Genomic DNA, 26,942 nt, shown 5'->3' on the forward strand with positions numbered 1-26,942 from the left:
CACGAAAAGATAGGCAGTTTCCCCAGCACCACACCATTAAAACCCTCACAGACCCTCGTGAGTTTTGACAGAACTGGCTTCCAGTACATGATGCTCAGTCATCTGTGGTCGACAAACTGGTGAGACAAAAAAAAATACTACTGTTTCATTTAAACATTCAAGTATTCACACAAGTGCAGAAAATAAGACCAAGGGACCAGCAAGACGGTAAGGACAGAGATACAGGCAGTGGGTATCTGTAATTCCCTCTCTTTAAGTCGGGAGATGGAAAGCAGAGACGAGAGAACCCCCTAGAAGCCTGCAGGAGACCTAGTCTGGAGTATGTGGCACTGTAGAATCAGCAAGAGAAGACCCCAAAAGTTGTCCTCTGACCTCCAGGCACGTGCCATGAACAGATGTGCGTGTACACAGACACACAAGGCATTACCTCCCCCCCAATAATAATAAATAAAATGACACTATGAACTTTCACGTGTTTCTTCACGGATGCAGCAATGAAGGCTTTGGCTGAGAATGTAACTCAGTGGGTAGAGCATGCCTAGCATCCTATAGGCTCCATGTTCACCTGAAATGGAGCCGTGGAGGCACACAAACCTGCAGTATAATCCTTACCACTCCAGCGATGGAAGCTGGAGGATCAGGACTCGAAGCTCACCCTCAGCATCAGCCCGTTCACAACCTGCCTGGGCTGCCTGGACCCTGCCCTACAACAAAAGGTGAATCACTTCTCTTAAAATAAAAAAAAAAACTGAAAGGATATTATCCCATTTTCATTCTCTCTCCCATTTTTGTTTTCACCCTAAAACATTATAAAGCAAGTCCCAAGCTGAGTGTAGTGGTGGTGATGTCTGTAATCCCACTTGGGAGGTGGAGGCAAGAGGATGAGAATTCAAGGCATTGCTTAGGGCCTGGCCTGGGCTTCTTGAGAATTTCAGGCTGTAATTTTCTCCCAATCAACTTCTTCCTTTTTTGTCTCTTATGTCTGAGAACATCTTAGATAAACTTCACGGCACTTATACACTTAACCTCAATAATTCCTTCAAGTCGTCATCCGATAATAGTTTCTTACCAAACTCTCTCATTGTTGCAAACGTCTTTTTGCTTAGCTGGGTTGTTCAAACCAAAGGACAAGGAAGGTGGCAGGCTACATTTCACAGCGGTATCTCTTATTAACACCAAGTTTGGGGCATTATCCTATGTGCCTGCCCTTTGCTATGCTTTTGATTTTCTGTTTGAAAGGGACCAAGCTAGGTGTGATGGCAGATGCCTGTGATCCTAGTCCTGGAGGCTGAGATGGGTGGATCACAAATGAAACCTGGGAGCCGAAGGAGACCCTGCTGTCTCAAAGACAAACATCAGATTGATTTTTCTTGTAGGATAAACCATGCCCTGCATTTGTCTTTTTGCTTCCTCTGAGGGTATTTTTTTAAATGGTCCCTTTGTGTCCCAAGCCATCTTTCTGAGTCGGGTGTTGTTAGTTTCCTACATTTAGCTATCTTTCTAAAGATGGGAAGAACCACTATTGCAGTCTGAGCACCATGTGAACACAATTATTCTATTACCCTCTCCAGGTCGGGTTCCTTAGTGTTCTCCTGAGTTCATCAGCAATTGACAGGGCTGTCAAAGAATCTGGTAATGACCTGCATCTCCTGGACACCGATGCTTCACAGTTGATGGTCACCTGTGTCTCCTTCCCACATCACCTTGAGAACATAACGGAGGGAGCAATGACTATGTGATTGCATGGATATATATTTTTTTACTCTATCCAGAATACCATTCTGCTCCTTAAAAAATATTCCCAAAAATACGGTCACTGACAATGAGCCAGTGGCCCGAGGGTGATAAGCACACGGTGTAGCAGGCTTTTTTCGTTTTGGGTCACAAACCAGCTCCCAAATCATGACATGGAGACTTATTATTAGTTATGAATGGTTGGCCTCGCTTAAGCTAATTTCTGGCTACCTCTTTTAACATAAATTAACTTGTTTCTCTTTATCTTTCTTTTGCTTTCAGGATTTTTACTTTTCTTTCCTTTTGTATATCTTACTTTCACTGTTTCTTGTGTCTGGCTGGCTGGTGGTCGCCTGACTTCTTGCCCTGTATATGTCCCTCTCTTTCTCCCTCATTCTATTCTCCTTCTTCCTTCTTGTTTTTTCCTCTCCTATTTATTCTCTCTGCCTGACAGCCCTGCCTATCCTTCTCCTCACTAGCTATTAACTGTTCAGCTTTTTATTAGACAAATCAGGTGCCTTAGACAGGCAAGGTGAAACAAACGGAACACATCTTACACAATTAAACACACATCCTTCCATCATTAAACAAATGCAGCATAAACAAAAGTTACAACATTTACATAGTTAAATAATATTCCTCAACACAAGGAATGTCTGCCTCAGAATCACCCACAACATGAGTGACCTACAACATGTGGGCTTTGCCTTAGTAAATAGGAAGGGACCCTCAGAATCTGCATATGTGAGGCACAGGTTGGCAATCTGTGAAACAGCCTGGAAGCTGTGGAGCTTGGGAACCTGAACCTGAGTGGCAAAAAAAATCACAAACTAGGCTGCACTAATGTCCTTGGTGTGCAGCCTGTACACTACAGGATTCCAGTGACCAATGTCACTTTCACTGACGGCTCCTCCCCAGCATACACACCAATACCATTTGCCTTACTGACGGAACCAATAACTTCCTCCCCTCTCACGGTGGCCGTATTGAGGACTGCACACTGTGAAGCAAGCACTCTACTGCGGAGTTGATCCCCAGTCCAGACCCTGTACTTTTCAATGCCATAAGTTATTTCATGGTGTGTCTCTCCCTGCCCCCTTGTCAGTTCCCTGTATTATACAGTCAGCTCTGCAGTTTGTGGGTTTCCATCCATTTTACTTTGGGTGTTTATTGCTGTGAAGAGACACTACGACCACAGCAACTCTTAAAAAGAAAATATTTAATTGAGGTGGTGCTCGCTTACAATTTCAGAGGTTCAGCCAGTCCATTATGATAGTAAAGGGAAGCATGTGGCATGCAGACAGACCTGGTGCTGGAGCTGAGTGCTATATCTTACAAGCAACAGGAAGTTGACTGACTGTCACACTGAGGGAAGCTTGAGAAAAAGATCTCAAAGTCCACCCCCATAGTGACACACTTCCTCCAACAAGGCCATAGTTCCTAATAGTGTCACTCTCTTTGGGGGCCGTTTTCTTTCAAGAGCATTCTGGATAGACTAATATAACAGACTCTTTCTGAAGACAAACCAGGGTGGTCAGAAGTCAGGATGGGAGATGAAGACTTTGATCAGGGTTAGGGTGTGTTGTTCCGGATACATTCAGAGTCTTTCTGCGCCTGGGCAATGCAAGGTTGTCAGGGTGGAGGCTGAGGTCAAACCTCCTGAGAAGAAGGCTTCAAGGAGGAAGAAGTTTAGTGAGGGCAGTGTGGCCTGGCAGTGATCACTGTGTGGCAGGACCAAAAAGAGACAAAGGAGACAGTGACAAAGAACATAGCACCGCCTCTGACAGGTTAGCACTTTCTTTGCGTGCACAGCAACCACAAAGAAGGCTGCCTTGGATGGACACTGGTCAGCAGGCTCTGAGACTTGGAATGGGCAGAATGGTCCATTTATTCCCAATATATGATCCATAATGATATGGATCTGCAGTGATACAATATAAAATTTAAAAAAAAATACTGTTTTCCCACATCTAATCTCTTAGCGTCCTCCAGTTGCCCCAGCTAAAGTCTGAGGCAAAGGAGCTCACAAGCACATCCCAGGAGTAGCCAATCAAATCTCGCGAGAGAGCAATCGTCTAAGGGACTCTCGCTCTGGCTTCCGGCTGGCGGGTGGGCTGGTGGCGTCGCCCAGGGCAACGGCGATGGCGGCGACGGCGGCCGGGCGGCTCTTCTCCCTGGAGCTGCTGGTGGATTGGGTGCGGCTAGATATCGGGCTGGCGCCATGCGCCAGGGACCCCGCTGTGGCGTTTCGCCTACTGGACTTCCCGCCGCTACTCGTCCTTCCTCCTGCTGCTTCAGCCCGAGAGCCCCGGAGCGGCACCATCGACTTCGGACGCGGCAAGGCCTGCCTACTACGCCTGCGCCCTGCTGCCCTACGTCGCCCGCGCCTGCGCGCAGTGGTGCTGCAGCTACCCGAGGGTCCAGCGTCTGCACCTTGCATGGTGGGGGCTTGCGACATCCTGCTCGTCGCCTCCCAGGGCCGACGCGGTAAATACACCCTGCGCGGTCCGGCGGCCGAGAGCGTCGGGGAATTGGCACTTTTCTACCGCCTAACTGACCTGGGACGCTTTCCCCCGGGGGTTCCGGAGCTGCAGGGCCCGCTGAGCCTTGAGAGTATCTCAGGTTCCGAGGCCATGGAGGTGTGGGAGCCACCTACCCAGGAGACCTCGAAGCCGTGCACCAGAGAAGCCACTGTCAGATGCCTACAGTGTGCCTCAGATGTACGCCACTTGGAGGCCTCAGAGCCATGCGCCAAGAATACCAACAGCTGGTCTGCAGGGGACTCAGACCCCTCAGCTGTCCAGAAGACCTGGAAAGAAGCAGTCTTACACAGCAAGGCCAGCTCTGGGGACATGGCTTCTGCCCCTAGTTCACCCACTCCCAGTAGGAGGACTACCAGCCCCCTCAGCCCGGAGGACACCGAACTGGACTTTGAAACCAACACCTTTTGCCCTCCTCCTCTGTATTACACTCACCTGATTCAGGAAAAGACACCCCCTGCCAGGGTTGAAATCACTATTGAGCCTCAGAGAAATGGACCTGAGGAGCCGGATGACATTTACCCCGAAACTAAACCTGTAGGTCCTCCCGTACATCCGGTGAAACATACAAAATCTGCAATGGAGGAGAGCCCTCCGGTGCTTCTCAGCCCTCCCCAGACGCAGGGTCCAGGTGCAGTGAATGAGGTCGCGTGTCCACCTCAGACTGAACAGATTACAGCCAATGCAATAAGACAGCTGCCGCTCTTGAACGCTTTGCTGGTTGAGCTGTCCCTGCTGTGCAACCAGCCTGTGGCAAGTCCCGCTCAGGTTCACCCCCACTTGGCCTGGTTGTACAGAGGTGAATACAAGGGGCCAGAGCCTTCTGCCAAGTCCACATCTCGGTCAGAGTCAAAGAGCAACAAACTTTCTGTGAGAGAAAGTGAAAAGCTCGGGAGTCTTCAGCCTAAAAAGAACCCTAAAGGTAAACGTTCAGAGAAGATCAGTGGGAGCCCTCCTCCAAGAGTCGCAAAGGGGAAGCTGCTCTATGGCTTAACAAACACCCTAAGACTGCGTCTAAAGCAGACAAACCCCGACATGCTGGTTATCCATGAAAAGAGAGAACAGTATAGAAAATCACAAATACAAACGGGGGGACCAAAATTCCAGGTCCCATCGTGGAAAGGGAAAGTACCAAGCTTGGCGACACAAAGCCAGATGCCACCACAGCCGCCCGAGGAGAAGTCTTCCAACTCCAATGGGTCTTTTGCTGAAGGTAGTAATACTTCAAGGCAAATCAGCGCTTGCTTTGATGAGCCAAGTACATCTGAAGCAGTGAAACGGAGCCAGGCTGTTAGAAAAGAAACAGCGGGGCAGAGTGAGAACGGAACCAGCGACACTTGGTTGGACGCAGGTGTGGGTCCCATGGAGTCCATCATCCCAGCAAGATTCCCTCCTTCACATATCCTGGGAGGAGCATCCAAAATGCTGGTCCAAAGCCCACGGCTTTCCCAACAGGATCCTGCTGTTGACCAAACTGTAGAGGAGGGGAGAGATAGTACGCACATCAAAGTCATGGACCTTGTGACTTCTGATGCAGGGGTGAACAGAGCAGCCAGTAGAGACAGTTCCTGCAGGAGCATCTCAGAGCTAGAGTACCAGGATGAGTTAGCCAGCCCTTGCTATTCTGAAGACTTCTGCATGACTGAGAATAACAGCACAAGTCTGCTGGCTCCTGGCTCCAGCACAGGGGCAGAAAATGCCCAGCACGGTTCACAGGCAAGCAAGTCCAGCGAGGCAAGGCTGTCCACAAGGAAAAACAGCAGCGAGCTGAGCATGCCCAGTCCTCCCTTCTCTGCTGGCTCCCCAGTGTGCTCCCATAAGCTATCTCGGATACTGAAGACTCCCTGTAGGAGTCTGGAGGAAGCCTCCAGTAGCTCCACCAGCGACTTCTCATCACAGTGGACAAATGAAAAGGAGAACCAGGCAGATGCACTGAGTACAGGTAGTTCAAAGGTCATGAGGACAGGTCGGGACAGCTCCACTAAACTTAAAGGAGGAGCTGGCCTCAGGTCCTCTGAGAAAAGCCAGTCACCAAGGACATCACAAGTGAGTTCTTATGAACCGTCCAATCTGTCTGAGCTTGAACTCAAGGGCTTCGACAACAGCGAGTCAGCTGACTTCCAAGAAGAGGAAGATGACCTTGGGCCACTGAACTTCTCCAAACAGTGCAGAGACATCTGCGAATTAGTAATAAATAAACTTCCAGGATACACCGTGTGAAGTATGCTGCTTTTTCGAAAGCTAGTTTCTAACTGATGAGCACTGACCGTGAAGAAACGTTATAACACCTACGTAACGTTAGTGAGTAACTTCCATGGTGGTAGGTCTTTTAGGAGATGTACATAGTTTGTCATTGATGTTTGGTGCTTTTCCCTTCAAGCCAGTCCTACTCTGAGTCTCTGTTAAGCTTAGAAGGATTCCTTTGTGAGATGCTCAAGATTAAAAGTATGTCTGTATACTCTGCGGAAGTATTCGGCCTCGCACTGCAGATTAATCTAAAGTTGGCGTTCTAGGCACCGTTGTAGAAAGAAGCACTCGTGTGTGAGCTCAGCACCGGTTCTTAATGGGAATAAACCTGGTAACTGATGTGTTAGAGTGTGAGGTGCAGAAGGGATTGTGACCATCCGCTGCGAGGAGCTTTGGGCTTCCGGACCTTAGTGACATCCCGTTCTCTCATTATTTAGTCTTCCTTTTGTATGAATATACTCCATTTGCACTGATTTGAACTTGGGTTTCTTGATAAATCCTGTCTTGTTTTACACACCAATATTACCTTAGTTTTTTTTTTTTAATTTATGAAGTTGCTGGATAAAAGCCTTGGCAGTTAAGATGCTTACTATAGCTGTAGCACAAACACTGAACAAGAAGCATGGACTCTCCCTAATGGAAACGTATTTGGGTAATATTTTAATTTCACTGAGTTTAAACAGCCTTCAAGTATACTCAAGCGTTTAGGAGAACAAAGTCAGGCTCTATCCCATACAGTTTTGTGAATAGAAGTTTAGTTTATGTGTGTCTTCAGGTTGCTCAGTGTTCCTTTATAACGTGGGAAGCTGGTTACCATAAACCCTCGCCATCAGTCCTGCGGGGTGGCCTTCATTGAGTTCAGATTTCATGCTGTGTTCAGATATTTGGAGGCATTTTCATAAGCTGTGTTATACTGTAACTTTTAGACTTCTTAATGTAGCCGATGTTTTGGGACTTGTGAGGCAAAGCCCTGATTTTCCTTTTATTACATAAATTATGATAAACAATTACACAGTTATATGAGCATATTCTGAGTGATTGATCCGAGGAAGGATTTACAGTGATGATGAGAAGGGGTCATTGTGGATACATGAGTGGAGACAGTTGTGAGCTTGGCATTCCTGGGAGAGAGAATGGCATCTGGATGGTAATGTTATGTTCATGTCGCAGTGGCATAAAGTCAGTTTGCTGCTCAAGGAAAGTTCCAGATTGTAGAGAGACTCAGACTCCAAGTACACAGTCCAGCAATGGGAGGTGGGACCAGGACAGCCATGGGAGATGGGGCCTGGGCAGCGCTGGGAGATGGGGCCAGGGCAGCCATGGGAGGTGGGGCCAGGGCAGCGACAGTTGTGAGTGAGCATCAGTAAATAGTCATGGCCTTGGAGTGTTGTAAAATACCGGAAATAATTACTCAGAGCTACAGAAGTTAAGTCTGGAAATGGAAAAGGACTTTATGCTACAGACTGATTTCTCCTTGTCTGTAAATATAAAATCTATGCTGTATTTTGAATCCATAAGACATAGCTTGGTACTCAGACATGAACTGTGCAAATGTTTAATGGTATTTTTTCTCATGGAAAAGGCAACATATAAGTACTAAAAGAATCATCAAAGATAGTGTAGTGGTTTGAATGAGAAACATCTCCTCTGATGTTTTTTATTTGACAGTTGGTCCATGGTCTGTTGCATTATTTGGGGAGCCTGTGGAACCTGTTGGAGGTGGAGCCGTGCAGAAGGAAGTCGTCACAGCATGGGGTGCTTTGAGGCCGGTTAGCTCTGTCCCACTTCCTGTTCTCTCTCTTTCCTGCCTGGGGGGATGTGACCGATTTGCTTCCTGCTCCCACAGCTGTGCTCTCCCTGCCTCTGTGACGGGAACAGGTGAGGGAGGTGACGCCCCAGGGTGAAAGGTGAAGGTGTAAGAGCTGAGACATTTCCCAGTGGGGCAGGGCCAGACCAGGGAGCCTGTCTTGAAAATCGTGTGGCTCATAGGGCTGTTCTAAGGGAGATGCTGTGACCATGTATTTAAATCACCTGCTACAGTCTGGCCTCCAATTTGGCCTTGTGTTTTAATACTTTAAGCTGTTGGCTCAGTTTTTAAATGTTTTTGTAGTTGGTGTTACTTCTGAAGCCTGATTTTATTTTATATGGTTAAAATCACTGAAACAAGATCTGGTTTCAAGGTCATGAGTAGGAGGCTCTGCCATTTCACCGTAGAACTGGGCTATTGCAGCTTAACTTTTCAAACAGGCCGGGTAGCAAAACTGTCAGATGACGGGCTACAGCGTACTAAGCATGGTACCCAGTGCCTTGGACATGCCCGGCACGTGCTCTGCCGCTGAGCTGCACACGCTGCCCCAGCCCTCAGGACAGAGAAGCAAAGTGAGCCACAAAAACAGTGCTGGTCCTGCCTCTGTATGCAGCTTATGGGGCGGCTGTCAGTGTTCAGTCCTTTGAACCGCTGCTGTAGATACAGAGGCCTGGACAGACACACACCGCGTCTACCCCTCGTTCACATGCCCATTGGTGGCAACTTCTCTGGGTAGGATGAGCGTCTGTCATGAACTTCTGTAGAGTGCCCTGTAGCTCCCGATTGAGAGTCACCCTTCACATCCTGGTTTGTGTTTTTTCTTCATGTACAGAGTGCATTGTTACCGTGTTAGACTTAGGGACTAGACTTTTGTTTGCAACAAACGAACATGTCAAGACTGGAAATTGAAAATGACTTTTTAATCATGACATCTTTGTTGGCAAGGCGAAGAGATGCCATAACAAAGCAACATAAATAAGATACAGTATTTAACTATGTTGAGTTAAACTATCCTTGGCGCCGAAGAGCAATCGCTCACGCTGTTCGTGTTTTCTTTTGCATTAAAGCACACAGAGCTATGCAGAATGGCGCTTTGTGAGCCAAGACCTGTGAGATGGTTCTCATTTTAACCCCAAACCAGTTCTATGAGAAGGTGCTTGGTCAAGGACCAACATTCTCTCTGCCTGACTTTCTCCCTGCCTGTGCCCGGCACAAACACCTTGGGAGGATTGCCATTGGGCCGCAGTGCCAAGCCTTAAGGAGCCCTGCTTCATTGCTCTTTAACTGGTACTTATATCTATCAATGCATATCCAATGTAGAGGAAAAAAGGCCCAGAAAACTCAGACTTTTGCTCTCATTGTAGAGAAAAGGGGATTTGTCTTTAAATTCCATTGAACTAGCAGGAGAAGTATGAAATTAAGAATTAACCCAGAAAATTAATGAGAATACCAGCCTAGCGTGTGCAGGGAGATCAGTTTGGTCCTGAGCCCTGGAACAAAAATAATAGGAATGGCGTTTTAAAAATAGAAAATAAAGAGTTTCCGAAAATGAGGATGGCTGCTTCCTGCTTCCGTAGCGTCTTTAATGCTGGACTCCAGCGAAGACAGTTATTCCTGTCAGGCTCTCACATCTGTGCCTGCAGGCAATGCACAGTGATACAGCAGGCCATGCAGCCTCTGGGAATGGGAATGGCTCCAGCTTGCCAACCCACCTCTTCCTGCTTCTCCTCTCTCACATCATGTTCATGAGCTATGTGGGGTCTGCATTTACCAGCAAGCAAGTAAACGTCCACTGTGGTCCTCCAACCCAGGCCAGCCCCAATTCCATCCCCCAGGAAATAGTGCCAGACAGTTACCGACTGGCTGTGGGCATGACCCTAAGACTTCCCCCCCCCCTTAAATGCTGCTCCCGGAACCCAGATGACTTTCCTTGTGAGTCTGAGCAGCAGCTGTGAGCCAGAGTTCCCATGGCCTCCTCCTCCTCCAGCTCTAATCTGCTTGGACAGCACCTAAGTTCAGGCACATACTTGGGACCACCCCATCCTAGGCTAGGCAGGGGCTGCCCACTCCTGGTCATCTTACTTGCATAGAAATAAATGCTGTCTCTTTGGAGAGATTTTAGGAATTGTAGGGAAGGAACTGGGCAAAAGCCAAGTATTCATCTGATGATATCTCGCCCCCTCTCTGGACGATCTGGGGATGCCTAGGAACCCAGAGGTTACACCTTGTAAGGGACTTCTCCAGACTCTTTCTCCTCCATGTGAATTCAGGGTAAAGCTGGGCCATCCATATTTATATTACATGACATTTACAGGTTACTATGTTAGAAATATGTTCCATGACACCGAGTGCAGGACACACCCTCCTGTAACTCTCAGTCCCTTTAAGCACATCTGGTCATGCCTCTGCATTTCCTTTACGTTCCAATCAAGCAATTCATGATTTTCTTTCTTTTGCCCCTGTTTTATTTTTGCTTGTTTGAGATAGGGTCTGTTATTATGTCGCTCTGGTTGTCCTGGAACTTACTGCTAGACCAGGCTGGCCTCAAACCCGCAGAAATGCACCTGTTCTGCCTCCCAAGTGTTGGGATAAAAAGCCACCATGGCTGGTGGTAACTCATGATTTTCATTGCTAGGTTCTTCTCTTGGTTTGACTTTTTAAAAGTTTTTTTTTTTAAGAGAAATCATGAGTGTATGTGGGTATGTGTGAGTGAGTGAGTGAAGTCACCTACAGGACATCAGATGGATTGGAACTGGAGTTACAGATTGCAGTGAGCTGCCAGTCACAGATACCAGGAACCGAAGTCAGGTTGTCTGCAAGAGCCTTGCCGTAACCATGGAGCAATCTCTTCAGTTCCTCATTACTGTTATTTTTGTTTTTGTTTTTTACATCCCAACTAAGGTTTCCCCTCCTTCCTGCTCTCCCCTCTCCTCCCGGTTCCCTCCCTCTCCCATCCACTCCTCCTCCACTGTTTCTCTTCATAGCTACCAGTCAGCCATGGCGTATAAAGTTGAGTGAGACTAGGCACTTCCTCTTCTTTTAGTGCTGGAGGAGACACCTAGTAGGAGGAATGAGTCCCAGAAACAGGCAATGGAGTCAGAGAAAGCCCCTGCTCCCTGTGTTAGGAGTCCTACAAGAAAACCAAGTTACACAACTGTAACATGTATGCAGAGGACCTAGGTTGGTCCCGTGAGGCTCCCTGGTTGTAAGTTCAGTCTCTATGAGCCCCTAAGAACCCAGGTTAGTTGGTTTGGTGGATTTTCTTGTGGTGCCCTTGATTTCACGGGCTCCTACAATCCATTCTCCCTCTCTTCCATGAGATTCCCCGAGCTCTGCCTAATGTTTGGCTGTGGGTCTTGGTATCTGTTTCTGTCAACTGCTGGATGGAGCCTCTCTGATGACAGTTGAACTAGGCATCAATCTATGAATTTAGCAAAAAGTCATTAGGAATCATTTCATTGTTTTTTTTTTTTTTTTTTTTTGGTCAGTTGTGTTTGATTCTGTCCTAGTGTCCTAGGGCTCTAGGTCCTGGCCTTCAGGGGTGAGCTCCCTCTCAGGGTATTGGTCTCCAGCTGTGTCAGTCATTAGTTGGCCACTCCCACGATTTCTGCACCATCTTTACCCCAGCATATCTTGTAGGCAGGAAGGACGATTGCAGGGCAAAAGGTTTGTGGCTGGGTTGGTGACCAAGTTCCTCCTCCACTGGAAGCCTTGGCTGGTTCCAGGAGCTGGGAAGTTCTGGTTCTGTATCCCTTATTGCTAACAGTCTCAGTCTCATTGCTAGGTTTTAATTGTTGTTTTTTTTTTTTAATTGTATTTAAAACTAGAACATAATTTTTGGGAATTTCATGAGTTCATCCGACCTGTTCACCATGCTATTTTCTTTATCGTTTTAAAACTATTTTATTTAAAAGTATTTTTTCCATTTTACATACCAACCACAGTTCCCCCTCCCTTCCCTCCTCCTGCTCCACCCACCACCTTCCCCCAACCCAAACCCACAGCCACTCCTCAGAAAGGGTAAGACCTCCTGTGGAGAGTCTACAGAGTCTCATTGCTATTCTTAATGGACTTTTTAAATATATATTTTAAAATTCTTTTAACTGAAACATTCTGACTTTCTGCACTAATTTTAATTTGAGTAATTTTCCTGGATACTTCTAAGGCTAGGACTGTAGATTCTCTCCACTTTCCTTATGTAAGCAATCTTGTCTTCTGAAGTTAATTTCAATCAATTATAAAATTCCACACCTCTCTATATGTGGGGCAGGGGTCAGAAAGGGCAAAATGGGTTGGCCAGCATGTTTATTTGTCTGTTGATTTTTAGGAACCAAACTGCCAAGTACAGAGATTAGCAGACAAAATGGGGGTCACAGTCAGACTTCCGGCCCCTTACTAAGGACATAAGCAAGAGTGGAGGCCATGGAGAGGGATAAAGTGGATAAAGGTGCCTGCCACCAAACCTGATCATCTGAGCTTGCTGCTTAGGTCCCATATGGAAAGAGAGAACTCCCGTAAATTGTCCTCTGACCCCCACGTGTGCACCATAGCTTGTGAACACACATATATGGAAATGTAATGCATTTTTAATGGGCCAGATGCACACACCTTTAATCCCAGCACTCAGGAGGCAGAGATATGCAGATCTCCCAGTTCCAGGTAGCCTGGTCTAGAAAGCAAGTTCTAAGCCAGCCAGAGATACATATGAAAAAAGCCTGTCTCAAAAAAAAAAAAAAAGAGCAAGCAAGATAGCTGGCTATCGTGGCCACTACAGTGTTGCACTTCCCTGTCAATAGTCAGGGGTCAGTCTTTACTGCTCACAGACCGGGACTCTTCCCATTGCTTACTGTGTCCTTGAAGGTGCTTGACAGAGACATATTTCGTAGCAAAGATGTTTCACCGAATATTTAAATTGTTGCTGAATTTTACGTCTTAATCATGAATGTATGTTGACTTTATCAGACTCCTTTCTGTATGTCCTGACCTAATCAGATGCCCTTTCTTTAATCTGTTAAGAGGGTGATTGAAGTAGGGGACTTTCTGATGGTGACCGCCATCTGTGTTCCTGTCTTGATCCTAGCGGATTCTATCATGCACAGGACAACATCTCGTTTGCTAGTATTTTCTTTATAATTGTCCTGTCTTGTACTATCTTTAGGTTGTAGAACTTTCTCCTGGTTTCCCACCTTCTCGTGTGTGTGTGTGTGTGTGTGTGTGTGTGTGTGTGTGTGTGTGTGCGCGCGCGCGCGCGCGCGTAATATATCACTACAGCATGCATAGAGGTCAGAAGAAAACTTGAGGTGTGGGCGCGCTCATGGGAGGCAAGGTCTCGTTGGCTCTAGGCTAAGCTGGCCAGGAAGCTTCCAGGAGTTTTCCTGTTTCCCTCCTTTCTTGCTGTAAGTGTCCAGGCAGGCTCCGTCCTGGCTCCAAACTCAGGCACTCCTCTTGCATGGTCAGCGCTGTCGCGGATCGTCTCCTCACCCCTCCTCCTGAATCTGTCCTCTCCACAGTCCCCCATCTCCGTTAAGGGCTCCGGCCTCTTCTGTGTGGCTCCAATGCTCTGTAATAGAATTGTTTTGAGTGTCTGTATATCTAGTTTTATCTGGCTGGAGATGCCGAGTGGATCCCTGTTTCCCCGATGTTTTAAAGTTGCTTTCACTTTATAGTCTGTGTAGAATGCGGAAAGCTTAAAGCTTTAAAATAAAACATTTAAAAACAAAAAAGTCATTGAGGGAGGTTTGGTTTTAGCCACTCTGCTCCAGGGCTGAGAGCCACCCCGTATCTGTCTTCCTCCCCTCCCCATCTCAGGTGTCAGGGGTGGGTGGGTTCACTCGCCCACCTACCTTCCCTCCTGCTCTCTCCCGAACCAAACCGTCCTGACCATGCTCTCTGCTGGCTTCTCCCCCAGAGAAGCCCTCAGACCCTGACTTCTGGCCTCCGTTGTTTTCGCTCTGCAGCAAACACTCCACCCTAGCTCTCTTTCCTGCTCCTGCACACGGGTCTCGATTGCCCAGACATCTCAACCCTGACAGCAACATAGAAACCGGTGACTGCTTCCCCAACATTTCAGTCTGTTCCATCAGTGTCCCAAGATTATTGGATATAAAACGTGTTCCCGCTCCACCAAGCAACTCCTTGTCAGTTTTCTGCGGGGAACATTCTCTCCATACCTTAATGTTCATTCTTTTCCTTGTTCCACCCTGCTTTGTGCCTGGGCATCGCCTTTAGTACATACAATTGCACTCCATAAATACTCACTTAAATGCATGAGTACTTAAATATTCACAAAATCAAATGGTGTTTCCTTAAAAGGGTCACAGCAAAGGGAAACCAAACTGAGGAAGCAACTGTAGACCGTGCACACACACACACACACACACACACACACACACACACCCCTACCTATCTCCACCCCCCCTCAACACCCATCCTTCCCCATGGGAATGACCAGCACTTATGCTCCGGGTTTGCTGAGGATCCAGAAAACCACTTTGCTGCTGAGAAAAAAATTCAATTACACAGTGGAGATGAAAGTTTCAGCACTTGGGAATAATTACAAAGATGGTTTCCATTAGATATGTTCAAGAAGAAAAGGGAAGAGGAAAACAAAGACAGGCATGAAAACCCAACGGAAAAGCCTTTCAAATGCTAATCAAAGTATTACCTTTATTTCCGTCCCAGGAAAAACTATTTCGAAACCTCAGATCCCTGAGTCTAAGTCCCCAAAACCAATGGGGCTGAGTGATGTGGTTAAAACTCAAGAATTCTGGGACTGTAGAGATGGCTCAGCAGTTAAGAACACCGGCTGCTTCTGCAGAGCCGTGGAGTTTGATTCCCAGCACCCTATGGGGGTGACTCATAACCACCTGCAACTTCAGGTCCAAGGAATCTGACCCCACTCTCTGGCTTCCCTGGAGACTTGTTCTTGTGTACACACACACACACACACACACGCACGCACGCACGCACACACACACACACACACACACACACACTACTTTAAAAAAAAAAAAAACCAAGAATTCCAAAAGTGTGGGTTAAGGAGGAACATGTAAAAAGATCCTGTTTTAGGACCATTTTTGAAGGAAGGGGGAGTGTCCTACTAATCGCACACACTCTGATGTTTCCTCCCAGAGAATCATTTGATTGACAGGTGCTGTGTGTTCTGAGTCCTGCACTCATTTTGTCTCTCTCTGGGATGCCGTGGCCAGGGATGTCTTCTAAATTCCCTTTTATCATCTCTTTTGATCTTCATTTACTCCTCATCTTCTGGAATGCGAGCATCTCTGTGGCTTGTCACCGAGAATCCTTGCGTTCTTCTCAGCTGAAATAATTCCCCACAATTTTCCTCTGGGGAAGCCTCTCACCCTCTCCTCGAGCATCGTGATGCTGTGGGTCTAATCTCTTCCCTGATTTAACAATAGCGTGTTCCCTGGGAACAGTGATGGGATGGGCCTGGGATTCCTCTTAGGAAGTATTTTAAGCTGTTGAGAGGAAGCCCCTCTCTGTCTCAATGGGTTCAAGTGATGGAGGGCATTGGACATCACCACGGAAGTGCTTGAAAGAGGGAGTTCCCTGAAAATGGGGCCAACACTAGGAGGGAGAGGAGATGAGAAAATGAGGTTCTGAGTCCAAGGGCTGAGTCTGTTTTGCGTCTGAAAAATGGTAATTCCTGAGCTCTTAAGTTATGCAAGAAAATCCATGTCTTCCTTTCATTTCATCTCTGTGATAAAATACCTCAACAAAATCAACCTTAAGGGAGAGAGGGTTTATTCAACTTAGAACTCCGGGTTACATGCAGTCCATCACTGCGGAGAAGTCAAGGCAGGAACTTGAAGCAGCCGGTCACATCTCATCCATGGTCAAGAGCAGCAAGAAAATGAATGCACGCATGTCTATCCATGCTCGGGTCACTCTCTACACTCACACAATCCAGAATCTTCTGCCTAGGTAGCAGTGCTGCCTACAGTGGGCAGGATCTTCTGATATCATTAACATAATCAAGCACCTACAGACGTGCTCACAGGCCAACCTGATGTAGACAGTCCTTCACAGGTCTCTTCCCAGGTGATTCTAGATTGTGTTATTGTCAACAGTTAAAATTAGACATCGTGCAGTTTAATGGTGATGCATGCCCTTAATGGGAGCACTCCAGAGACAGAGGCATGGTGATGCATGCCCTTAATGGGAGCACTCCAGAGACAGAGGCATGGTGATGCATGCCCTTAATGGGAGCACTCCAGAGACAGAGGATTGGTGATGCATGCCTTTAATGGGAGTACTCAAGAGACAGAGGAAAGCAGATTACTATGAGTTCTAGGCCAACCTGGTCCACATAGCAAGTTCCAGGCCAGCCAGAGTTACCTAGTCTCATAAAAGAGCAAGACCAAACTAGCCATCACAACCCACTTTTAAACAAGACACTGAGTGTAGGCTCCGGGGAGGAGGTGTAGTTGGTAACGTGCCACCTGTCCAAGTATGAAGACCTGAGTTGAACCCCAAGCACTAACTCATATGAGAAGCTGGGCATGGTGATGGGCACCTGTGACCCCAGTGCTGGGGAAGCTGAAACAGGAGGATCCCAGGGGCTTGCTGGGCAGTGGGTGTAGCCTTGTCGACGAGCTCCAGGTTCAGTGAGAGGCCCTGTCTCACAAAGGTGGAGAGCAATAAACGATGATCCCCTGTGTCAGCCTCTGGCCTTCACACCCATAGACACACACACGCACGCACACACACACGAGAGAGAGAGAGAGAGAGAGAGAGATGTAGTGGGAGGCTGCTCATTGGTTCCTGGCTGCTTAGCCCCAAAATAACCACACAGAAACTGTATTAATTAAATTATTGCTTGGCCTATTAGCTCTAGCTTCTTATTGGCTAACTCTCACATATTAATTTAACCCATTTCTATTAAATCTATATATCACCACAAGGTCATAGCCTACCAGCAAAGTTTCAGCATGTCTATCTCCAGCGGCAGCTCCATGGCTTCTCTCTGACTCTGCCCTTCTTTCTCCCAGCATTCAGTCTAGCTTTCCCTGCCTACCTAAATTCTGCTTTGCTATAGGTTCAAAGCAGTTTCTTTATTCATTAATGGTAATCACAGCACTCAGAGGGGACTCCCACATCAGAGAGAGAGAGAGAGAGAAAGAGAGAGAGGGGGGGGGGAGAGAAGGGGGGGAAATAGAGAGGACTCTTTTGGATTTGTAAGTCTCTCAGTTTCAACCAAAATAATTCATTTTGGAACTCTGATTAATTTTTACTTCCTCCTTTTATTCGGTGACCTCTTACAAAGATCTGAATGGTGCTCTTGATTTGAATGAACAGAGAAAACAATGTTTGACGTGATGAATGTGTTTTAACTCCGTTCAGCCCAACATCTATGTGAGAGACCAAAAGCATGTTTTTTATTTCCATTTCCAGGCAGTTCCTGACACGGGGAACATTTCCTCTGAGACTGTGAAGAACAAAGGGTGAGATTCCCGAAGCTCGCGTCGACTTAAAGTCAGAACGAACTGTTTACTCAGAAAGACAGAATTTCTGTCAGCTGCATGTACCACCAAATGGGTCGGTTTAGTTAAACAGCCACACCCAGTTACAGACGTTCAGACTCTGCTCTCAAGCAGGGTGGGAGCAGGGAGGTGGCCCAGTGGTTAGAGCACCCACATCAAGAGGCTCCCACTGTCCAGAACTCCAGTTCTATGGGACCCAACACCCTCAGGTCTCTGTGGGTATCTGCCACTCATCTGATATGTACAAACTCGACAGGGTTGTACACACACATACACATGAATGAATGAATGAATGAATGAATAAATAAATAAATAAATATTTTTTTAAAAAACCCAGTAAATTTTCAGAGTTTAAACTCAATGGTTCAGACACATAGCTGGAAACTGAGGCTATCCTAGAATGCTATTCCTAAAGGCAGAAATTGGTGTATGGAATACATGTTGGATGTGTATTGTCTGTCCCATCTCTTCACAGAGAAACAACATATTTTCTATTTAATAATACATAGAAAAAATCCATATAAATTTATAAATATCATATTTTTCTTGACTTATCAGTATTCTGTTGTATAGTGTTCTGTTGTATATCTAAATACATTTTTAAAGACAGGATCTGACTATGTACCCTCAGCTGGCTTGGAACTCACTATGTAGGCCAAGCTAGCCTTAAACTCACAGATTCACCTTCCTCTGTTTCTGAAGTGCTGGGATTAAAGGTATATGCCATGTCAGGCATCTAAATAGACTTAAAAAATCACTTGAATAACATTTAAGTTGATCACTTGTCAGTATTATAAGTGAAATTTAGAAAAAAAATCACGTTTGAATAATTTTATGAATAAAATCCAAGGGGTGCTTACAGAACACCAAATAGACTGGATCAAAAAAAAAAAGTCCCCTAGCCATATAATAATCAAAACACTAAACATACAGAATAAAGAAAGAATTTTAAGAGCTGCAAAGTAAAAAGGCCAACATAAAAAGGCAGACATACCAGAATTACACCTTACTTCTCAGTGGAGACAATGAAAGTCAGAAGGTCCTGGTCAAGCGTTATACAGACATGAAGAGAATACAAATGCCAGCGCAGATTACAATACTCAGCAAAACTTTCAATTACTATGGACAGAGAAAACAAGATATTCCATGATAGAACTAGATTTAGCCAACACCTAACCACAAACCCAGCTCTTCACAAAGTACTAGAAGAAAAACTCCAACCCAAGGAAGTTAGCTACATCCACAAAAATACAGACAATAGATGATCTCACAAGAACAAATCCCAAAGAAGGAAAAACACACACAATAAAATCACCAATAATAAAAACTAAAATAACTGGAACTAGCAATCACTGGTCATTAATATCTCTTAATATAAATGGGCAGAACTCACCTATAAAAAGGCATAGGCTAACAGATTGGATACAAAAACAGAATCCCTCCTTCTGCTGCATGCAAGAAACACACTTCAACCTCAAAGACAGACATCACCTCAGAGTAAAGGGTTGGGAAAAAAATTTCCAATCAAATGGACCTAAGAAACAAGCCGGTGTAGCTATCCTAATATCTAAGAAAATAGACTTCAAACCAAAATCAATCAAAAGAGATAAAGAAGGACATTCATATTTGTCACAGGAAAGATCCATCAAGAGGAAATCTCAATGCTGAACATCTATGCACCAAATACAAGGGCACCCTCATATGTCAAAGAAACACTTCTAAAGCTGGATAAGGAAAATGTGGCACATTTACACAATGGAGTGCTTGCTACACTGAGGAAAAAAATAATTACATCTTAAAATTTGCGGGCAAATGGATGGGTCTAGCAAACATCATATTGGGTGAGGTAACCCAGACCCAGAAAGACAAATATAATATTTACTCACTCATAAGTGACTTTTAGACATACATAAAGCAAAGAAAACCAGCCGACAATTCACAATCCCAGAGAACTCAGACAACAGTGAGGACCTTAAGAGAGACATACATGGATCTAATCTATATGGGAAGTAGAAAAAGACAAGATCTCCTGAGTAAATCGGGAGCATGGGGACCCTGGGAAAGGAAGGGAAGGGTGCAGAAAAAAATACATAACTCAATAAAAACAATAAAAAATACTATTATAGAAAATATACACAGATACACAAAGAATAAAATCCAGGGAAGGCAACAACTGCCACGCTACTTTTGTGCTCCATCACCAGAGCACCTGCTGAAAGGTCACAGCATTTCAACATCCCATGGGATATAAGCCCCGAGGATGAGTGACCATGGTCCTGCTGTGCTCTGTGATTTCCATTTATTTTCTAACAGATCAGGTGGCACATTTTCTTATAAGTGGACTATCATTTTTACTTTTTTTTTTTTAACTGCTATAAGAATCTGTCTGTTCTTAGTGGCAATTCTTGAATCCTCAAGGTTCCAGACACCGGCAAGATGCCTCTGCCCCGCTGCCAGGGTCCTTGGGGCGTCTGCATCCCAGTTGGGCACCCTTGCTTCCACGGCCAGCTGTAGGTCAGGGGCTGCCTGCACCATGTCCCGATGAGCTCCAGCACCAAATCGAAGGGCTAAGTCAGTTCTGGTGGGCACAGGTTGTTCCTGAGAAGGGACTGGCTGTGCAAAGCCTCTCTCTGTTTCCTGCATTCAAAACAGTGGCTGCATCTTAAGTAACTGCTCTCCCAAACGGCAATTGCAACGCTGCAGTTCAGCCACATGGGCCGCATTGCAGCCGCTAAAGAAAACTATCTAAATATTTATCCTTCTATATAGAGAACTCAGGGTTCAAAGGTTAAGGTGAAATCCTCCTAGCTCAGAGAGGCTGAAGAGCAAGTAGCTAACCTCCTCTTTTTGTTGGCATCTCCAGAAAAAGAGGTTCTTCTGGTCAACCCCCATAAAAAGCCCTCCCTACACTTAGTTCCTCCCTACCACTTCCTGTCAGCTAGTTGCTGACTCAGCCTCCTGATCCCAAGTTAATTTTATTTAATCAAACAAATGTAAATATGTCTTTGCATCGTTAACAAAAGCAGCAGAAACAAGTGTAACACACCTTTAAACAGTTAAAATAATATTCCACCGCATCAGGCTATTAGTCCCAGGACTGGCCCGGCTTGTCATTGGCTTCATTTTGTTTGTCAGAGAACGTCCAGGGGCCAGTGAGACTCCAGGAGAAGAGGATTCACGTCTGCGCCCCAGTCCTCAGACAGAAGTGCGGACCAGAAAACAGCACAACCAGAACCATTTCCAAACCATCACGCAGACCTCCAGATCACCGCATCCTAAGTCAATGGAAACTCTCTCTAGCTTTTAGGAAATGAATTGATAGTCTATAGTTCATCTTGGCTCAAACAGAAGTGCCTTTGGTGCCTGAACGCAGATTCGAGTATCCTCAATGCGCTGACTCACTGTGGAAGAGCGCATGAGGTTTTGTGGTCACAGAACAAAGGAACCTTATAAATCGAGGCATTTCTCAATGACATCATTGGGGCAGGTAGGTGGCCCACGTCAAAGCAGAGCTGTCTCTTCTGCGGCTCGCACATGCGGCCCTCCGCTATTCTTAGCTTTAGGATCCGTGGCTGTTAGAGGTCGGCCGAGCTCAGCAAGGCATTCCAAGAAGGTAGGTCAGACACAAAAGTCAAGGTAATTGGAAAGCCATTAAAGGGCTCAAGATGGCTCAGGCTAATTTTGTCTCTGGACACAGAAGAGTCACTCTTTCCACAGTCGCAACATGTCAGCTGGTCAAGGTCAGACAGTCTAACAGAGATGCAGCTTCTTCAGAGGACGTCAGGTCACTGTGTAGCACGTGACTTCACTCCAGGTCACACGTGGCCCTGCTGTGACCCCCTCAGCGCTGTCTGTGGACCCAGCCTTCGTGAAGTTCCCAGTGTTTGACCATCACGCCTTTTCTGCTGTTTCGGAAGCATGTTGTTTTAGTAACAGAAGCTCCCAGGCCAGGACCAAATGAATGATCTGGAACACAGGGTCGGCTTGACCTTCTGTCTTGCTTAATAACTGAACATCTATTTTGAGAAACTAAATGCACAATGACCTTCCTCAAAGAGCTTTATCTGTATTGGGATTTAAAATACATTTATTTTCTAAGAAGACAGTAAATTTCTCCAAATTCCCTCTTCTAAAAGCTTCCAGACTTTTTATAGTAAAAAATAACCTCCAAGTTCCCATTGCCTACCTCCCAGCACCTAATAATGCTGAAGAAAGCTAACCCATAATATGCTTGCCCTGAGAGTCCTGGGTGGAAGCCAAGTATACTTAATGTTCTGTACAGCAGTTGGCAGCAAAGGCCAGGTTGTTACTCTCTGCAGCAGGGACTCCAGTCACCTGGTGGGTTTTTTTTGGTTTTTTTTGTTTTTGTTTTTTTTTTTTTTTTAGCTGATCTTAGTTTTGTTACAAAAGTTTAGAATTCTCCCGAGCTCAGTTTGTTTCCTGGGCATCAAGTATTGACAACTACAAGCTGAGATCAATAAGGTAGGCTACAGAGACAGGATTCTTGTAGTTTATAAGTAAAAGCAAATTATTTTTAACCCAATAAAAAGGCAAAAGAAAAATGAAGTGAGTAAACAAATAGGAACATGCAGACAAATTATTCACCAAAGCCAGAGCTAATGCACCAGTGTAGTTCAGTCTAAATTACTGGAGGGAAGGCAAGACTTACAGAGAAACCTCGCATGATTTTGCGTCTTCTAGGTCCTGTGTTAAATCTGTTTTGATAAGCCTCTTTCTTACTTGTTTTGGTTTTTTGTTTGTTTGTTTTTTAGAGACAGGGTTTCTCTTTGTAGCTCAGGCTATCCTAAAACTCACTTTGTAGACCAAACTAGCCTCGAACTCACAGAGATCCGCCTGCCTCTGCCTCCTGAGTGCTGGGATTAAAGGCGTGAACCACCATCCAACTCTTCTGTTGATTCTTAATGGTGCTTGATAAAGAGTTTGGAGTTTGAAGTACATGGAAGATACTGAGGTGGATACTTATTAGTAGAGTTATTTATGATGCAGACAGACAGACCTCTAAAATTAATTATTAAAAGTGAAATCCCAGGGCTAGAGAGATGGGTCAGTGGGTAAGAGCACGTGCTGTGCCTTCAGACCTGATATCAGTTCCCAGCATTCATGTCAGATACCTCACAACTGCCTGTAACTCCAAATCCTGCAGTTTCCCTTTTCTGCCCAGCATGGGATCCACTTCATGTACACATACACACACACACACACACACACACACACACACACACACACACGCGCGCGCGCGCGCGCGCGCACACATACAACAACAACAACATAATCATTAATACATCTAGAGAATAAAAGTGAAATCCCCATGGTGCACCCAAGGCTTTGGGGTGATGTGCAGCCACAACTCAGACAGTACAAGGGTGTTGGTAACCTAGCAACATGAACTGGCATGGTTGTGCCATCTGGCCACATTATTACTGACTCAAGCAACTTGATCTGTGTCGGAGACAACATGTTTCAGCAGGGTGCCTTATGGTTCCAATATTACACACAATGTGTTCTGCTGCATCCGAATAGCATACACATGGCCTCAAAGGCAGGGGCATCCACCTGGGGGAAGTCCATGAAGAAGACTAACAAACAGAACCAAATGCTCAGTAGAGTGTGTGTACATCTGAGTGCAGTGCCATGGAAGCCAGAAGAGGGCGCCAGATCCCCCTGGGACTGGAGCTACACGCAGCTGTGAGCCACCCTATGGGGATGCTGGAGGAAGAGCAGAAAGCATTCCTAACTGCTAAGCCATCTCTCTGGCCCCTGTATCATAACGGCTGATGTTTCTAAGTTTCTGTGATTTGAACACTCTCATATCTTGCTAGGGCTGAGGATTATACAAAAGATTATATAATCTTTTTAGAAAGTAGCTCAGAATCTGTCTCTGTAATACATATTTGCTAGCCTTGCACTCTGCAGGCTGTGGTGGGTACAGCTAGATTCTGAAGCCAGCCTGGGATACAGAGTAGGACCTTGTTTAAAAAATATAAGAAAGTAAGGAGGAAAGATGGAAGGGAGGGAAGGGAAGGAGGAAGGGAAGGAAGAAGGGAAGGAAGGGAGAGAGAAAGGGAAGGAAGGGAGATAGGAAGGGAAAGAAGGAAAGCAGGAAGGAGGGAAGGAAGGAAGGAAGGAAGGGAGGAGGAAAGAGTGTAAGGAGGATGAAAACTTATTGGTAAACTCCAACATCTCTATGATATTTATTGTCTGAGAACTAAAAGTATTCGTTTGCTTGTAATTGTGTTTTGAGAAGATAATCCAAAGCATGGAAAGAGGCGTGCATATTGGAGATTTGATCCAGCGCAGTAAAGAATCTTTAATAGCATGGGGACAATGAAGCTCTCCTTGCTCTCCTCACTCTGCTTCCTAAGACCAGCGTGAGCTGCACCCTGTGCTCACCCACAGTCGACTTTCTCCCGGAAGTTAGGCACTCCAGAAGGTCAATTTGAGCAGGTTAACAGGTGACTTGAAATTTGCCTGCTGAAAGTCCTCCTAGAAGACAGACCAAGACAATCTGAAGACAGAGAATCGAGATCCCTTCAAGGGAAGCCCAGAGTGGTTGGGAGACTCTGGGACTGCCAGAAATCACAGGACCCTGTGCTGTTGGCTGTTTATTTATGTGGTAGGGGTGGGTAAGTGTCTAGGGGTGCACCTGTGTGCGCGTGTTGTGTGGATGCACACTGGTTTGTATATGTGCAGGTTGAGGACAGAGAACAACCTTTGTTGTCATTCTTCGGGTGCCAGATGCCACCACCTTGTTTTTGAGCGCTCTCTCTCTTTCTCTCTCTGAGAGAGAGAGAAAGAGAGAGAGCAGACAGACAGACAGACATCAAGAGTCACTCTCATCAGGGCCTTCTGGGTGCTCTACCAATGAGGTTGACTGCTTTAAGTGTGGAAAAATCTCACATTGTACTTGAAAAATCCCTCTAGAACTTCTAGAAAGTGAACCAGGAGCTACACAGGGAACAGAAGCAAGTGGAGGAAGTGTTAAGATGCATACATATTATATACATCCCTAGAACACACCACAGCGGACCTGGAACCGGTGACAGCCACCTTCCTTACCTAGACACGAATGAAGTCTTCAGAGGCCCAGGCTCCGGCTAGAGAAGCTTCCCTGCATCAGATGTGACTGATTCACAGAAATGTGCACACATTTCTGATTCAAAGTGCACTCACCCTCCTCACACACACAGATACACAGCCATCTGAACGCTCACAGGCACTGAGACTCTTCAGTGGGAATGGCAAGATGGCTCAGTGGGTGGAGAGACCCAAGTCTGGTGGCCTGAATTCCGTCCCTGGAACCCATGTGAAGACAGTGAGAGATAGAAAGAGAGAACTGAGCCCACAAAGGCATCCTGTGAACTCCACACACAAGCTGTGGAACATCCATTACACGAAATCTTAATAAACAGAAAAAGAGACTGGATATGAGATCTTCAGAGACCATTAGAGCCTTCTATGTCCCAGTCTATGTCACCATGTGGATGTGTGGGAATGTCACCGTGAAACCCATTACTTTGTACAATTAATATAGCCAATTAAATAAGAAGGTCTTTATGCAGTAAAAGCAGTACACGCTGGTATCAGTAAAATAACACATCAGTCGGAACACTTTGAACAGCCACTTTAAAGATATTCTTTTGAAAAGAAGCAATTACATTCCTAAAAAATGTAGAAATTGGGCCTCTTCTCAGGGGCTGCTCCCTCCAGTGATGTTCTCTCTCCCATTTGCTTTCAGAACAGACCTCCTCAGAACAACCATGGACCTCGACTCGCTCTCCCCCAACACCCAGCTAAACCCTTCTGCAGAGGCTTGCTGGCTCCAGGGCTTGAGCAGAACCCCTTAGATCATGCAAAGCACTTCTCCGAGCCCAGGGCACTCACACAAGCTCCCCCCACCTTCCCCGGACTGAGCACCCTCCTCCTCTGCCCCCTTGCGTGTTTGCTTTTGCTGGGGATATTTTTAACTCCTTTCTCTGCCTGAGGTGTTTGCACACACACACACACACACACACACACACACACATTTCTGCCTGAGGCGTTTACACACACCCCACCCACATTTCTGCCTGAGGCATTTGCACACACCCCATCCACCCACCCACATTTCTGCCTGAGGCATTTGCACACACATTTCTGCCTGAGGCATTTGCACACACCCCATCTACCCACACACATTTCTGCCTGAGATGTTTGCACACACATTTCTGCCTGAGGCATTTGCACACACACTTCTGCCTGAGGCATCTGCACACACCCCACCCACCCACATTTCTGCCTGAGGCGTCTGCACACACCCCATCCACACACAACCCTCACATCAGATTCCCAGATTTTTCCAGGGATTGCATCCACACGGCCAGCCTCAGGGCAGGTGTTTCCCGTCACAGCTGCAGACCCTTTCTCTCTGTTTTGAAGTTTTGATACTACGCCATAAAGATCTGCGGATGCCGTGAGTTCATTTCCCATCCAGTCAAGACCAGACCGACTGACCCAGCTCACTGTTTGTCCCTCCCGTCTCCTGCCTGAGTCCAGGTAGGAACTCAGTAAAGACGTGAAAGAGACAGAGAAGGCAGGTGATGGCATCCCAGAGAACACTTCCTGAGTTCTCTGTCTTCAGCCGCTTTGTCTATTTCTGTTTCTATTCTTCCTTATTCTTCTCTTTCCTTCCCCCTTCTATCTCTTCCTCTATGGTACTGCAGATGCTGAAGCCTGGGTCCTCTCAATGCTAGACACATGCTCTGACACTGCCTGATGCTCCGACCTTCTAAACTCCTAGTGTGATAAAGTCACACGGGAAATGAAGACAGTGACAAACATCATTTGTTCTCTTTTCACCATTTTCTCTTTTTAAGGATCTCGTTATGTGGCCCTGGCTGACCTGGAATTCATTATGTGGAACAGGCTTGCCTTGAACTTACAGCCATTTTCTTGCCCCAGCCTCCAAAGTGCTGGAGGTACAGGTCAGAGCCACCACGGCCAGCTCTTCCCTGGACTCCCTTGCCAAGAGAATGACCTCACTCTTCAGGCGGGACCACAGCTGCTCTGTCTGCATCGTCTTGTTTTCAGTAATATGTGTTGATGATA

At 46.1% G+C, this 26,942-nt stretch overlaps 1 protein-coding gene across 1 annotated transcript; it reads left to right on the top strand.

The window, feature by feature from the left end:
- The first annotated feature begins 3,842 nt into the window (after positions 1-3,842).
- On the top strand, positions 3,843-18,387 carry Map10 (microtubule associated protein 10). The gene is made up of 2 exons (XM_048450182.3): positions 3,843-6,575; positions 17,749-18,387. The coding sequence occupies exon 1, from the start codon at positions 3,876-3,878 to the stop codon at positions 6,492-6,494; it is 2,619 nt and encodes an 872-aa protein (XP_048306139.3). The 5' UTR covers positions 3,843-3,875; the 3' UTR covers positions 6,495-6,575; positions 17,749-18,387.
- Positions 18,388-26,942: the final 8,555 nt, after the last annotated feature.

The sequence above is a fragment of the Myodes glareolus genome, chromosome 22, assembly GCF_982192425.1.
Source record: "Myodes glareolus chromosome 22, mMyoGla1.1, whole genome shotgun sequence".
In the NCBI taxonomy this organism is placed as follows: domain Eukaryota; kingdom Metazoa; phylum Chordata; class Mammalia; order Rodentia; family Cricetidae; genus Myodes; species Myodes glareolus.